Genomic DNA, 16,065 nt, shown 5'->3' with positions numbered 1-16,065 from the left:
TAATAAAGATATATTTTTATATATAAATATATTATTAAATATTATTTATATAGATAATTTTATATATATTTGCATTTTTAGATATCTAAATATATATAATATATCTTTATATATCTAAAATAATTTTTATAAATAATATATAATATATTTATATATATATAATATATTCTATATATAATAATACATATATTCTAAATATAATATAATATAATATAATATAATATAATATAATATAATATAATGTAATGTAATATAATATAATGTAATGTAATGTAATGTAATATATATACTATTATATATAATAATATCTATTCTATATATAATAATACATATTCTAGATATAAATATGTTATTCAATATTAATTTTTATATATAATGGATATAAACATTTACAGTTATATATAATTTTTATAATATATATAATATATTTAATATAAAAATATATATTGAATATTACTTTTATATATAATTAAATATATATTATTAAATTTATAGATAGACAGATAAATATAGATATATAATGATATGTATATGTATATGTATATGTATATGCATATGTATATGCATATGTATATGTATGTGTGTATAGATATAGGTATAGATATAGATATAGATAGATATAGATATAGATAGATATAGATATAGATGTAGATGTAGATGTAGATGTAGATGTAGATGTAGATGTAGATGTAGATGTAGATGTAGATATAGATATAGATATAGATATAGATAGATAGATAGATAATGTTAGATATATAATATATATATAAAACATTAAATGTTCAATGTGTATTTAGAGCAATGTTTCCCCCAGAGCTGTGGGACAGTCTCATGTTCAGTTAACGTTAGATATATAATATGTATATATAAAACATTAAATGTTAAATGTGTATTTAGAGCAATGTTTCCCCCAGAGCTGTGGGACAGTCTCATGTTCAGTTCTCTCCCGAGGGTGTTTCACTCCCTGCCCGTGCCCATCCCACCATGACCCCTCCCGTGTCCCCGCAGCTCGGTGATCCCCAGGGAGTTCAGCTCGTGCAGCCTGCAGAGCTTCGAGTCCTTCATGCTGGCCGACATGCCGCGCTGCCTGAGCAACGTCCCCGAGCAGGGCAGCATCATCGCGCCCGCCTCCTGCGGCAACGGCTTCGTGGAGCGCGGCGAGGAGTGCGACTGCGGCACCCCCGAGGTACCTGCGGGGACGCGGGGCTGTGGCCGGGCTGGGCTGCTGCGAGCTGCCTGTCCCTGTGGTGGACACTGCTGTTTGACCACCCTAGTGTATCCCTCCTGCAATTTAAGTCCAATGATAAACATAAAATATATTGTTTCAGTGAGCTCTTCTAATAACCAGATTTTTTTGAATGAGGACTTCAAACTGTTGCTGCAAAATTTGTGTCCCAGTGTGAAAAACGCCAATCAGTTGTTTTTAAAATTTTTAAAAGTTTAATAGTAATAAAATAGTTAAAAAGAATAGTAACACAAATTAGACTAATAACAATTTGGACAAATTGAATAAGGACAATATGAGACAATAAAACAAAGAGTTACTGATGTCCGGGTACCTTTTTCTGGGCATCACGAGCCCGAAAAAGGACCCCTGCTAACAAAGGATTAACCCTTAAGAACAATAGCCCGTTGCATATTCATACACTTCATACATGATGCATAAATTCCATTCAAACACAGGATTCTGTCTGGGCAGTGTCAGCTTCTTCCATCTAATCCTAACAGCGCCTCCAAGGTGGGAAGAAGTTCGTTTCTTCTGATAAGAAGGCAATAAATTCTTTTTCTCTGAAAGATTTAGGTGTCCTGTGGCTGTATCTCGCTGCAAGCCCTTCTTGTTAAACAAAGCATCTTACATAGCATAGTTTCTATTTTAACAATTTTTATAACCTAAAACTATATTTAACACATACTTAAGAAAATTAATACAGCATTATTTTCTAACACAACACATATAATATTCATCTTAATATTTGTGAAAAGCCAATCATAAAATACATGCATTTTTCACACCAGTAAAACTAAAACAGGCTGAATTTTGGCTTCACATGTTACTGCGTGTGATTTGGAGCTGAGCACAATGCTTCAAATACAAAATACAGACTTTGAATGAGAGTTCCTGCTCAAGTGAATATTAAGTCATCTTTCTCTTTTCTAAACTCAGTAGGCTCATGACTGCTCTCTGTTGTGTGTGGATCTCAATGCCATTAATAACACCCTGATGCCATGGCCAGCAGTCAATGCCAGCCTGGTAAAATGGACATTAACAGCAGGATTCACAGCTACTCAATTAACCCTGCTATTGAGCCATTGCTAATTGCCATTGAGCCATTGCTTAGCAATTCCAGAATGGCTGGCAAGACCCTTTGGGGTGTATAAAAACAGTGCCAGGCAAAGGAGTTAGAAAGCTTAAACTCTACACAGTGTCTCATTATTCTAAATGAATTCCTTGTAATGTGAAAGCTCTTGCTGAAGCAGAAATTGCGGTCATCAAACTGCTGAGCTGGGGTGGCCGGGGATGTGCTGAGTGCTGGGAAGGATGAAGCCCTGCTTTGTCAGGAGGGTGACAGAGGAACTGAGAGTGGACAAAGCCATCCCCACAGCTCAGCACAAACCCCGAGTTCCCTGCGCAGCTTCCACCTCCAAACCCAGGCACTTTAGGGAAGGTGCTGCCCAACAAATCCAAGGGCAGATGCCAGGCTTCCATCCCAGCCAGGGACAGTGGCGTGGTGTCCCTGTGCCCAGCTCTGATTTCTGCTTCTGTCCCAGGAGTGCACCAACGACTGCTGTGACCCTGAGACCTGCAAGCTGAGCTCGGGAGCTGCCTGTGCCTCCGGGGAGTGCTGTGAGAACTGCCAGGTGAGACCTTTTCCCTGTAAAAACTGCCAGGTGAGACCCCTCCTCTGTGAGAACTGCCAGGTGAGACCCTTTCCCTGTAAAAACTGCCAGGTGAGACCTTTTCCCTGTAAAAACTGCCAGGTGAGACCCCTCACCTCAGAGAACTGCCAGGTGAGACCCCTGCCCTCCCCTGTGAGAACTCCCCTGTGAGAACCCCCCTCTGCAGATCCTCACCCCTGCTGCAATAAAGCAGGAACTGACCTTGCACCAGAACTGGTCCCCTGTGTTTGACAGCACTGCCAAGGGCACTGTCATGGAGTCATGGAATGGCCTGGGCTGGAAGGGACACGAGGGATCACTGATCCAACCCAGGCTCTGCACAGACACCCCAAAATCCCACCCTGGGTATGCCTAGAATGCTGTCCAAGCTCTCCTGGAGCTCTGGGCAGTGCCAGCACCCTCTGGGGGAAGAGCCTTTCCCAAAACCCAGCTTTTCCCTGATCCCCAACCATTCCCTCAGGTGCTGTCACTGCCCACCAGCACCAGCCCACCCCAAACCATCAACTCCCTCAATCTCCCACCACCCTGCAGAAATGAGCCCTTTGTTGGCCATTTTCTCATGGAAATAAAAGCTGTGGCACAAGAGGCAAACCCTGAGAACTGACAGATCCAACACGAAGGGAGATATGGATCCTGCTCCTCACACAGCCTGTGTGTCACCGTTGAGCAAAAAATGACACAGATTCACTACAAGGCTGGTTTGTAAAAGAGCAGCTTCAATATGAAAATTCTCTTCTTTTACAGATAGGTTCAACACATTCTACTTGATTGGCTAATTAACAAAAACTTTCTCACAAACAGTCCTGGAGAAGAACAGAAAGAGTAGGAAAAAACCTGCAGGTTGTTTAAACTAACAAGTTATCACTGTTCTTCTACAACTCCCTAAAAGTCTCCCAAGCCCACAGTGAGCACACAAAGCTGTTTTCTCCCTCTCTGACCAGGCTGTTGCCCCCACCCCTGTGCAGTGAGGTTTTCCTGCCTGTTCCAGCCCTCAGCTGGGTGGTTTGGGCAGTGTGGAGGAGCTGGGTGCTGAGTGTGGCATTTTCTCCCTCTCTCAGTTCAAGAAGTCGGGCTCGGTGTGCCGGCCGGTGAAGGACGAGTGTGACCTGGCTGAGATGTGCACGGGGCGCTCCCCCAGCTGCCCTGAGGATCGCTTCCGTGTCAACGGGCACCCCTGCAGATTTGGAGAGGGCTACTGCTACCTGGGCACCTGTCCCACCCGTGACAGCCAGTGCAAACACGCCTTTGGGCCAGGTGAGTTCACTGCGGCACCGAAAATCAGCTTGGCTTGGGCCTAGAGACAGGAGAGGGAATTCTGCATCACATCCTCAGATCCACTGCACCTCAGGAACTGAGGGTCTGCTCTTCACCTCAGGCTTTGTGGTATTTTCAGGGGTCCCCAGGACGAGGTGAGAGATGAGTGAATCTGACTCCATGTTCTTAGAAAGCTAATTTATTGTTATATCACATTACATTACATTACATCATACCATATCATATCATGTCATATCACATTATGTTATATTACATCATATCATATCATATCATATCACAATATTATATTATATCACATTATATCACATTATATCATAATATATCATAATATATCACATTATATTATATTACATTACATTACATTACATTATTATAATATAATAGTAATTTATTAATAATTTATTATATATTATATAATAATATATATCTAACCTATATAATATGTATTATAATAATATATAATATATAGCAAATTGAATTAAATTATTTAGTATAATATAATGTAATGTAATATAATATAATATAATATAATATAATATAATATAATATAATATTTATAGTAGAATATAATAATGTGTTATGTTATGTTATATATTATACTATACTAATATATAGTATAGTATAGTATAATATATATACTATATATTATATATAGTATATATATTATACTATATATACTATAGTGTGTATATATATATTCCAATTATACTATAATTGGAATATATAAATGTAGTGTGTATATATATATATATATATATATGCACTACAGAATAGAGAAAGGACACAGACAGAAGGCTACAAAGAATGACAATGAAAAACTCATGACTGACCCCTCAGAGTCTGACACAGCTGGCTGTGATTTGTCATTAATTAAACACAATTCACATTAAACCAATCAAACATGCACCTGTTGGTAAACAATCTCCAGCCACATTTCAAAGCAGCAAAACAGGGAGAAGCAAATGAGATAATATTGTTTTTTCCCTGAGGCTGCTCATCTTCCCAGGAGAAGAAATCCTGGCGAAGGGATTTTTCAGAAAATATGACAGTGACAGCCCATCCATAAAAATAAACTCCAGTTTGTAGCATAATTAATGATGGTTTTTATATTTCCCATTTTCAGTGGTTGTAGCTCATGAGCCAGACCTCAGGGCATGGCGTGCTCTGTGCTTTTAGGGAAACGGGAAGGGGGGAGCACATTCCTCTTTTGCAGAACACGTCTGAGTTAGTTGGAATGGAGCTGGGGAAGTGGCTTTGGCCAGATAGGAAGAGGAAATGACTGTCCTTCAAATTAACAGCCAGATTTGGCACGTGTGGTTCTTCTGAAAGCAGCATTTCATGGAGCTGGGGAACGGCTTGGACTGAAAGGGGATTTAAATCCCATCCAGTGCCACCCACACCTCCCACCGTCCCACGTGCTCCAGCCTGGCCTTGGGCACTGCCAGGGATCCAGGGGCAGCCCCAGCTCCCTGGGAATCCCATCCCAGCCCCTTCCCCCCTTCATGGTGTTATAAATGAATACTCCAATTTAATAATTAAGGAAATTTATTAAATAATCAGAGTATAAATTTGGTAAAAGCCACAAGCAATTTGACTCTGAGCCAGGTGATCAGAGTCAGAGAAACCCAGAATTTGGCCTCTATTTCACCAAAGTCCCCGTGGGTCTCCAAATGTCATTTATTTCTAAAGAGTTTGTTTTGTACAGTCTTTTGGGCTCTAGAAGGGGCCCTTCTTTACCATAGTATCATAGCTTTTCTTTCTTGCTGCTGCATTTCTTGGAACTGGTGAATAATAGCTGAAATCCTATCAGGTGAAAATCTTCTGGGATAAACTTCTGGTGTCGAATATTATCTTATTGATGATGCCTATCAAATGCCTCCTGCTGGGGTCCTGTCAGATGAAAAACCCCTTGAAATATCCATCCCTGGAGACAGTGTCCTCCTGGTGTTTGAATCTCCATCCTCATCACTTAGCCTATTACTGCTTGGTGCCTGACACTGCCTTTAGTACACAAAGTGCTGTGGTTTTTAATTTCCTTCAGCACGATTTATTTTATAACATATATTACAACAGGGAACAATTCCTAATTCCCAATCTCCCATCCATGCCTGCCCTCTGGAAGTGGGAGCCATTCCCTGTGTCCTGTCCCTCCATCCTTGTCCCCAGTTCTTTCCTGGCTCTCCTGGAGCCCCTTGAGGCTCTGAGCTCTCTGTGGAGCCTTTTCCTTTCCCTTGGGCACTTCAGGGATCCAGGGGCAGCCACAGCTCCTCTGGAATTCCATCCCAGCCCCTCCCCACACTCATTCCTTCCAAAAATCCCACCCCAATCTCACTTTTCCCAGTTTGGAGCCATTCCCTGTGTCCTGTCCCTCCATCCTTGTCCCCAGTCCTTTCCCAGCTCTCCTGGAGCCCCTTCAGGCCCTGCAAGAGGCTCTGAGCTCTCCCTGGAGCTTTCCCTTCTACAGAAACTCATTTATGCCCATGGGCACTTGGCTGGGAAAGGCCATTTCCAGAGCAAAGGAAGGAGCTGGAACCTTCCCAGTTCTGGTTTGGGATCCCAATCTCACCCTTTTTATTGTTTTCCCCCTGCAGAGGCCACAGAGGGCGAAGCCTCCTGCTACAATGTGAACGAGATGGGGAAGTACTTCGGGTACTGCAGGCAGGAGCAGGGCACCTACCTGCCCTGCAAGAGAAAGTAAGCACTGGGCTGTGGGATGGGCTGGGATTTGGGAAGAGAGGCCATTCCTACTCTGACCAGGAGACAGAAGCCAGGAACACCCTATTTCAGTGGCACAGCCCTCTGTTCCTTCTTGTTCTGTCTGAAAAATGGGAGAAGTAATTTCTAAGAAAAGTGGATTTAAATCATGAGGTGTGAGAGCAAAGGTGTGCACATTACATAATATAATATAATGTAATATAATGTAATATAATGTAATGTTATGTAATATAATGCAATATAATGTAATATAATGTAATATTCTGTTATATAATGTGATATAATGTAATATAATGCAATATAAGGTAATATAAGGTAATATAACGCAATATTATGTTATATTATGTAATATAATGTTATATTGTTTTACATCGCGTTACATCGTGTTACATTGTGTTACATCATGTTACATTATATTACATTACATTATATTATATTATATTATATTATATTATATTATATTATATTATATTATATTATATTATATTATATTATATGGTATTGTATTGTATTGTATTACATTACATTGCATTACAGTATATATTATTATATTATATATTATTATATATTATAATATTGTATTATAATCATCTGTGAAGGGCTGCTTGGGAGGAGAGTGTGAGGGTGTGCAGGGAACTCCAGGGATTTTGGGATGGGGAATTTGAGCCTCAGAAGTGAAGGAATATCAGTTAAATGCTCATTTCTGTGAATGAATTTGTGTTCCCTGCTAAGCTCAGCAGGATTTAAGAACCTGCCACCTGCTCAAGCCCAGCTGCCACACCAGCACTCCCTGCTGCAGCATTTCCTTGGAATTCAGGCTGCAGGAGAGCCCAGCTCAGGGGGTTTGCTGGGCCTTGTCCTTGGGGTAACAGCCCCTGCTGTCCTTGCAGAGACAAACTGTGCGGGAAGCTGTTCTGCTCCGGAGGCAGGGAGATGCCCCGGGACGGGAGCCTGCTGTCCTTCAGGGCCTGCAAAGGCAGCTTCGCCCGGGGTGGGGGCGACGACCCAGGGATGATCCTGGATGGAACCAAGTGTGGCAATGGGATGGTGAGTGGAGAATCACCTCTTCCTTTGTTCTTCCCCCTCTTTCAGGCTTGTTGATATAATTCTGTCCTGTACAGGGAAGGTTTTAAACAGGAAAGACTGAGTGGACCCCAAAGTTCTGCTGATCTGTTTTCCCAACTTTTATCCCAACCCAGCAGCAAAGCAAACAGGAATTGGCAGCATTCCCATTTCCTCAGGCTTGGCTGCTGCCTCATTCCCTTTACTAACACAAAGATGTGTGGCAGCAGAAACACAGCTGTGTCTGAGAGGTTACGAGATCATTAATGTGTTACTGCATTCAATTATTGCATTTAATTATTTCCATAATGGCTGTCCCTCATCACTGGGTGCTGTTTCCAGTCATTTCCTTGAATATTCCTGCCTGGAAGGGAGGGATGAGGGATTGAGTGGGGAGCAGTGATGTTTGCACATCTCTGACACTCCCTTTTGTACAAAACACCCAAATGGAAAATCAGCCCCTCCTCTCCCACTCCTAAAGGGGTCTGAGGGATTTCCAGAGCTGTTCTCCATCCCCTCACAGGATAACGTGCAAACTCTGCCTGTCCTGGAAGCTCCAAATCCCTGTGGTTTGCTCTCATTTCAGGTGTGCAGCCGTGGGGAGTGTGTCCAGGCTGAGGACGTCTTCAGATCCACCAACTGCTCTGCCAAGTGCCCTGGCCATGCTGTAAGACACCAGCATTTGATGTTATTCACTTTAAAACCACAAGAAAATGATGGAGATCAGGCTCAGACCTCCTTGCTGACAGTGTTTAAGTCATTGATGCAAATCTGTCAAATTTGAGGAGTCAGAAACTTTAAAAATTTTTATGAAAACACATCTCACCTGATGGAACATCAATGTTTTTCCCAGGAGATGGACACAGCCCCTGTGTCTGACCCTGCCCCTGAGCCATGGTATCACAGCTCTCCTCTTTTAGGTTCTTTTGGTTTGGGGAGGAGAATTCTGCTCACATTTGACCATTCAGAGACCTACAGATAAATAGATTAACTCTGTAGTGAAGCTTTCCCTGCAGAAGCAAAAGGTGCATGACATCAGGACTGTCCCCAAGCTGCTCATTTTTGTGCTAAATTTTATCTCCGATAAGTGAAGAGATTAAAAAAACCTCTCATCATCCTCACTCAGAAACTTTCTGAGCCCCCAGACTCACTGGTGTCCCTGTTTGTGCCCCCAGGTGTGTGACCACGAGCTGCAGTGCCAGTGTGAGGAGGGGTGGGCACCCCCCAACTGTGACAGCTCCTCAGCCCTCACCAGTGAGTGCCACACCTTGGAATGTGTCCTTTCCTGCCTGCAAGGGATCCCTGGGCATTTCAGCTTTTCAATTTTCCATCTCTCTGTAATCCTGCAGCTCTTTAATGTATAACTCTAAACTCCATGTGAGTGTGAGCTGTTGCTCTCCCATTCTGGGCAGACACAACAATTCCTCTCCAGGATTTCAGCTTTTCTATTTTCCATCTATCTGTAATCCTGCCTTTCTTTAATGTATAACTCTGAGCTCCACATCCAGTGTGAGCTGCTGCTCTCTCATTTTGGGCAGACACAACAATTCCTCTCCAGGATTTTAGCTTTTACATTTTCATCTATTTGTAATCCTGCAGTTCTTTAGTGCATAACTCTGAACTCCATATTAATGTGAGCTGCTGCTCTCCCATTTGGGGCAGACCAAACAATTCCTCTCCAGGCCTGGCAACCAAGGACACCTCACTGCCTCAGGGCTCAGAGATGGGAACAAAAGGGAGTTGGGGCAGCAAACTTGGGGTCAATGACTTCATTACCTGAACCTGTAATTGGAAGATCAACCCCAATATGCAAATAGGTCAAATTTATAAAAGTGTGGAACCCATGAGCAATCATCCATTTTGGGGGTTCAAAACCAGCCTGGATGTGGCACTGGGTGCCAGGGTTGAGTTGAGGTGCTGGGGCTGGGTTGGACTCGATGATCTTTAAGGTCTCTTCCTACCCAGTGATTCTGGGAATTCTGTGAATCTGCCCCAAAAGGCACCAGAAGGAGCTGGGGAGCTCCAGGGAGACAGCCCAGCACCAGAGTGGCTCATACAATTGTTAATTGGAATAATTAAGCTCATCAAGCCCAGCAGCACTGAATCATGTCCTCAGGCACAGGCACAGGTTAGAACAATTCCAGGGCTGGGAGCTCCAGCCTGTCCCAGAGCTGGGCAACCCCTTCCATGAAGAAATTTCTCTTCATATCCAACCTAGAACCCAGCACTGTACCCAGGGACCTGATTTCTGAGCACCCCTCAGCCCTGCAGGGAGGAGGAGAGGAGGTGTTTTCCTCTCTAAGCTGACGAGGGATTCCCCCTGGAGATGACACCAACAGGCTTCTCCTGTTTATTCTCAGAATAACGAGTTCTCTGTCCCTTCAAAGTGGAGCCAGGATCCCAGAGGCTTTGCTGTGAGGGAGCTGGACAAGTTCATTTATCATCTGCATGGTCCTTAACTGATCCACCTCTGAGGGAAAATTATTTGTGTCCAGATTTTCACATGTTAGGGGAAAAAAATCAGCCTTTATTTAATTTATAATATGGAATATTTTAGTATTCTCCTCACCCTCTCCAGAGCACTGTTAGCCTTGAACCTCTGGCTTGGTTGAGGCTTTGGAGTAGTTTTGTTGAAAATTGTGGAAGAAACTTTATTTGAGGGTAGTTTGAAGGTCTGCACCCTTCTGTGGGTAACAGCCTCTGGGGCAGAGGAGAGGAAGGACAGGGGAGGATCTTTGAGTGTCAATGGAAAGGGCAGGGATGGTTTAGGGTTTGTTCAAGATTTGTTTAGCCCAAGGACAGCTCAGGGAACAACTGACTTCAAACATGGCAAAACCAGCAGGAGTTCACCCCTTTCCATCACCATTTGTGGCAGGAGAAGAACCCATAGATTGAAAACAGAGATAATAAAACTCCTTCATCAGTGGTGATGGGAAACTCCTTAATAATGGTGAATCTTGCTGGGTGTCTCCCACCCTCAGTGGTTCTGGGATGTTCAAAGAACTGTTTGTGTCCCTGCTGATGTTTCAGAACTGTTTCTGTCCCTGACCTCAGTGATCCCTGGTGTTTTAGGATTCTTTCTCTCCTTGCCCTCAGTGATCCCTGGTGTTCAGGAACTGTTTCTGTCCCTGCTGATGTTTAGGAACTGTTTCTGTCCCTGTCCTCAGTGATCCCTGATGTTTAGGAACTCTTTCTGTCCCTGCCCTCAGTGATCCCTGGTGTTTGATTCTTTCTGTCCCTGTCCTCAGTGATCCCTGATGTGTAGGAACTGTTTCTGTCCCTGTCCTCAGTGATTCCCTGGTGTTTAGGAACTGTTTCTGTCCCTGCCCTCAGTGATCCCTGGTGTTTGATTCTTTCCCTCCCTGCCCTCAGTGATCCCTGGTGTTTTAGGATTCTTTCTCTCCTTGCCCTCAGTGATCCCTGGTGTTCAGGAGCTGTTTCTGTCCCTGCCCTCAGTGATCCCTGATGTTTAAGGGCTGTTTCTGTCCCTGGCAGGCATTGCTGTGGCTGCTGGCGTGCTGGCTGTCCTGGCTGTCACTGCAGTTGCAGCCGTGCTGCTCACCCGCTTCCGAGGCTCCCACAAGAGGTAAATCCTTCCCACATCCACCTAAAACCCACAAACCACAGCCAGGAAATCCCTGCAGAGCTTGCACGGGGGGTGGGGGGAATTAGACCCTGGAAGGGAAGGAAGATGGTCCATGAGATTTGTGGAGGCATCAGAAATCCCATGGCTGGGAGGGGATGGAAGAGTTGAAATGGAGCTCTTGATAAATCCTTAATAATCCCAATGAATAAAGGGAAGAAAGAAATCAAGGACATGGGTACAAAACACCAGCAGGAGTAAGGCAGGGCCTCAGCTGTGAGGTTCTTTCTTCAATTAACTAAAATTGAGCATGACTTGAAATCTTTGACAGCCACCAGAGCAGGAGGGGACCCGGAGCCACCAACCAGGTGTTTGTGGATCAGGAGCAGAGCTGCAGGGAACAGCCTGTGCTGGTGCCACCTGCCCAGAAGGTGAGAGCAGGGACAGCTGGGGACTGTCCCCAGGGCTCCAACCATCAGCCCAAGGGACTGCATTTCCATGGGATTCCCAAAATGCTGAGGGGACAGTGCTGGGAATGCCAGCACAAGATTCCCAAAATGCTGAGGGGAGGAATCCCAGCATGAGATTCTCAAAATGCTGAGGGGACAAGGCTGGGGATCCCAGCATGAGATTCCCAAAATGCTGAGGGGAGGTACAGTGCTGGGAATGCCAGCACAAGATTCCCAAAATGCTGAGGGGACAGCGGTGGGGATCCCAGCACAAGATAACAAAAATTACGAGGGGACGGTGCTGGGAATGCCAGAATGAGATTCCCAAAATGCTCAGGGGAGGGACAGTGCTGGGAATGCCGGCATGGAATTCCCAAAATGATGAGGGGAGGAATTCCAGCATGAAATTCCTAAAATGCTGAGGAGGCGGTGCTGGGGATGCCAGCACAAGATTCCCAAAATTATGAGGGGACAGTGCTGAGAATCCCAGCACAAGATTCCCAAATTGCTGAGGGGAGGGACAGTGCTGGGAATGCCAGCATGAGATTCCCAAAATGCTGAGGGGAGGAATCCCAGCACAAGATTCCCAAAATGCTGATGAGTGGAACAGTGCTGGGAATCCCAGCACGAGATTCCCAAAATTATGAGGGGAGGAATACCAGCATGAGATTCCCAAAATGCTGAGGGGAAGAATTCCAGCACGAATTCCCAAAAATGCTGAGGGGAGGGACAGCGCTGGGAATGCCGGCACGGGGCGGGCTCTGGGTCCCCAGTGAGCCGGGCCAGGGCAGGGACAGCCGGAGATAAGGGGAGATAAAGCAGGAGATAACGCTGGAGGTGAGATAAGGGCTCCGCCCCATTTGTGACCGTTCCCGTCCGCAGGTAATTGAAAAGAAAGTTCTTCCCGTGCCTCCACCTCAGGAGAACAAACCCCACCTTCAGAGTGTGAGTATTTCTGGGAATGTCCCTGTTTTCCTGCGGGGTTTGGGAACATCACAAACCCCTGGAGACCCCTGGGGACAATCTGATCCCAAAGGGACAGCCCTGAGCTCCAGAGGGGCTCTGTTTTCTCAGTCACCATCCCTGCAACCCCCCCAGCCCCTTAAAGCATTTTCTATCCAGCTCCAGGCTGCACATCCCAAGGAACACGTGGATGCAATGCACACACAGAGGGTTAAATGGTTCATGTTCTGTTTTTTCCAGCCTGCCCTGAGGCCCAAGGGTCCCCCACCTCCCGTTCCTGCCCCCAAACCTGGCTCTTCCCACCCCGAGGAGAAGTTTGTGAGTACAACCCTGCAGCTTCACACATCCCTATCAGATCCCAATTCATATTTGCAGCTTCTGATTTAAAGTGAAAATTTAAAATCACAGTTATTCAAAGCACAGGTTTTTAGGGTAGGAATCAGTTTTTGGCCGTGTAATCCTAAACTGCACAAATATCCCTCATCAGCCAGGGGGTCCTCCGAGGCATCAGAAGCAAACCCAGTAGCTGGAGTTTGACCCAAGAGGCATTTCAGGTGTAAACACAAAGTAAATGATGAGTAACTCTGCTGCTGCAGGTGCCTTGAGGGTCCCTGTGTGGCAGACATGTGCTGGGTCTTACATTTGTAAGAACTCAGAGGAATAGTTCTATTTCTCATTAATAAACCCAAACCATCCTAATTAAAAGGAAATACCTGCCTCTAATGTTCACCATCTCAGCATTTCAGGCCCCTGCCCCCCTGGCAGGAGGGTATAAAATCCATCTTCATTCTGGTCACACAACTCTGGGGTGCTTCCCGCACAAACACTGGTCAGGACACATAAAATGTAAAATATAAGATATGAAATATCCCCATGTATCAGTTATAAACCACATTTAAATCCCACTCTGTGAGCTTGGATATTGATATTTAAATATTGGGAATAGCTCAGTGTCTTCTGAAACAGACCTGGCCCCCTTGTATTTGTGTTTTGTTGCCCCCTTGCACAAGGACAGGTGGGAATTCCTGGGATTTTGCAGCAGGAAAATGCTGCAGGGTGAGGGGGGCTGGGGCTGGGGAGGTTCTGCAGCTGCTCAGAGAACCCAGTGACATTGAAACCCCATTTTGTTCCAGGCTCCAGAGAGAACAGCTCCTCCTGTGCCCCTTCCCAAAGGCAAACCCCCTCCTCCACCCCAGGTAATTCAGGGGGGAATAACAATTCCCTGGGGATGGAATTCCCATCCATTCTCTGAGGATGGAATTCTCATCAGCTCTCTGAGGATGGAATTCCCATCCATTCCCTGGAGATGGAATTCCCATCAGTTCCCTGGAGATGGAATTCCCATCCATTCCCTGGCGATGGAATTCCCATCCGTGCCCTGAGGATGGAATTCCCATCCATTCCCTGGGGATGGAATTCCCATCCATTCCCTGGGGATGGAATTCTCATCAGCTCCCTGGGGATGGAATTCCCATCAGTTCCATGAGGATGGAATTCCCATCAGTGCCCTGAGGATGGAATTCCCATGCATTCTCTAGGGATGGAATTCCCATCCATTCTCTGTGGATGGAATTCCCATCAGTGCCCTGGGGATGGAATTCCCATCAGTGCCCTGCGGATGGAATTCCCATCAGTTCCCTAAGAATGGAATTCCCATCAGCTCCCTGGAGATGGAATTCCCATCCATGCCCTGAGGATGGAATTCCCATCATTTCTCTGGGGATGGAATTCCCATCAGCTCCCTGGGGATGGAATTCCCATCAGATCCCTGAGGATGGAATTCCCATCAGTTCCATGAGGATGGAATTCCCATCAGTGCCCTGAGGATGGAATTCCCATCCATTCCCTGAGGATGGAATTCCCATCAGTTCCCTGGGGATGGAATTCCCATCAGATCCCTGAGGATGGAATTCCCATCCGTTCCATGAGGATGGAATTCCCATCAGTTCCGTGGAGACAGAATTCCTTCACTGCTGGGATTTAACTGCTGCTTCTCCCTGCAGGCTTTAAAGCCCCCCATGAACCCCAGAGTCTGAGGCTTCCCAAGCAGAGCTGGCTGGGCCACCTGACCTTTGCAGGGACAGTTCATCCCTCGATTCCTCCACTTCTGGCAAAGGTGTCCTGGACCATCTCCCTCTCCTCCTCGAGAACTGACTGAGAGCTGCCTGGGGAGATTCGGGATTTCAGGCAGTGAGGAGCCCTGGTGGTGACATGGAGCTGCTGTCCAAGGGAAGCAGAGCAGAGCCACCACTTGCGCCGAGGTGTAAACTGGGAGTAAGTTACAACAGCTGCTGAACACCCCCAGCACTGTGGGATGAGGCTGCTCCTCCTCTGCTCCTCTGGGGCCAGAGCTGAGGGAGCAGAGACAGTGTGGCTGCTCCAGGTTTGGGAATTGCAAACTGGTTTTTTTGCTCCATTTCTGGATCTTTTCCAGCCCTCTCTGCCCTCAGCAATACAGAGATTTCTCCCTCAAGTGCAAGTCATGGAGAAAAACAAACTCTCCCTGCCCTGAGGAGAGAAGTTGTGTCCCCAGGGTCTGAGCTGGACATGGAATAAGCAATGAGACACACTGGGAATGGTTCTGCCAAGATCCTTTGCACTGGATTCTCTCCACAGTCCTTAAATTCCCTGCAAAACATGGATGTGATGGAATTTCAGTTCTTCCTTTGAGGTTGTGTTGGATGAGGATGGATGTTACTGGAAGAGCAGAGCTTCCTTCCTCTTTGGATAATTGCTGCTTTATTTGAGCCAGGAACAGATTGGAATCTCCACCTGGGTTTGACTGGGGTGTAAAAATCCAGAAGTTATTTTTTATGAGCTGTAATTAATGTATTTACAGAGATTTCTGTATTAAAGTTCTATCTGAACAGGAAGCAGTTGTTGTGTTCTTTCAAGCCCATCATGAAGCACAGGAAAACCAGGGTGAAGTGGGGTCATTTCTGACATTGCCAGAGCCCCAAAACTCCCAATTTGCAGCAAAAAGATCATTCCCAAGTGTTGTCAGCCCTGCCAAGTCAGCCAGGAAAGCTGAATTCCATTTATAATGAGGCTTGACAGGATATTCCAACACAGCTTTTCTGCCACCTTCAAATCTGTTTCTTCCTGATTTCCAAGCTTTGG

General features: G+C 45.2%; 1 protein-coding gene across 2 annotated transcripts in view; it reads left to right on the top strand.

Annotated features, from left to right (window-relative positions):
- Positions 1-15,812, top strand: part of LOC102070488 (zinc metalloproteinase-disintegrin-like NaMP) — a 31,400-nt gene extending 15,588 nt beyond the window's left edge. For both annotated transcript variants that reach the window (XM_074559213.1, XM_074559211.1), the window contains 13 exons: positions 1,009-1,186; positions 2,770-2,859; positions 3,957-4,152; positions 6,765-6,867; positions 7,779-7,935; positions 8,537-8,617; positions 9,126-9,204; positions 11,446-11,536; positions 11,865-11,964; positions 12,865-12,927; positions 13,186-13,263; positions 14,079-14,141; positions 14,949-15,812. In XM_074559213.1, coding sequence (XP_074415314.1) covers positions 1,009-1,186; positions 2,770-2,859; positions 3,957-4,152; positions 6,765-6,867; positions 7,779-7,935; positions 8,537-8,617; positions 9,126-9,204; positions 11,446-11,536; positions 11,865-11,964; positions 12,865-12,927; positions 13,186-13,263; positions 14,079-14,141; positions 14,949-14,981 — 1,312 coding nt within the window. In that variant the 3' untranslated portion in view covers positions 14,982-15,812. The remainder of the gene's footprint in view (positions 1-1,008; positions 1,187-2,769; positions 2,860-3,956; positions 4,153-6,764; positions 6,868-7,778; positions 7,936-8,536; positions 8,618-9,125; positions 9,205-11,445; positions 11,537-11,864; positions 11,965-12,864; positions 12,928-13,185; positions 13,264-14,078; positions 14,142-14,948) is intronic.
- The last annotated feature ends 253 nt before the right edge of the window (positions 15,813-16,065 follow it).

Source organism: Zonotrichia albicollis, chromosome 26 (assembly GCF_047830755.1).
Source record: "Zonotrichia albicollis isolate bZonAlb1 chromosome 26, bZonAlb1.hap1, whole genome shotgun sequence".
NCBI lineage: Eukaryota > Metazoa > Chordata > Aves > Passeriformes > Passerellidae > Zonotrichia > Zonotrichia albicollis.
This window is presented reverse-complemented; position numbering and strand designations above follow the sequence as displayed.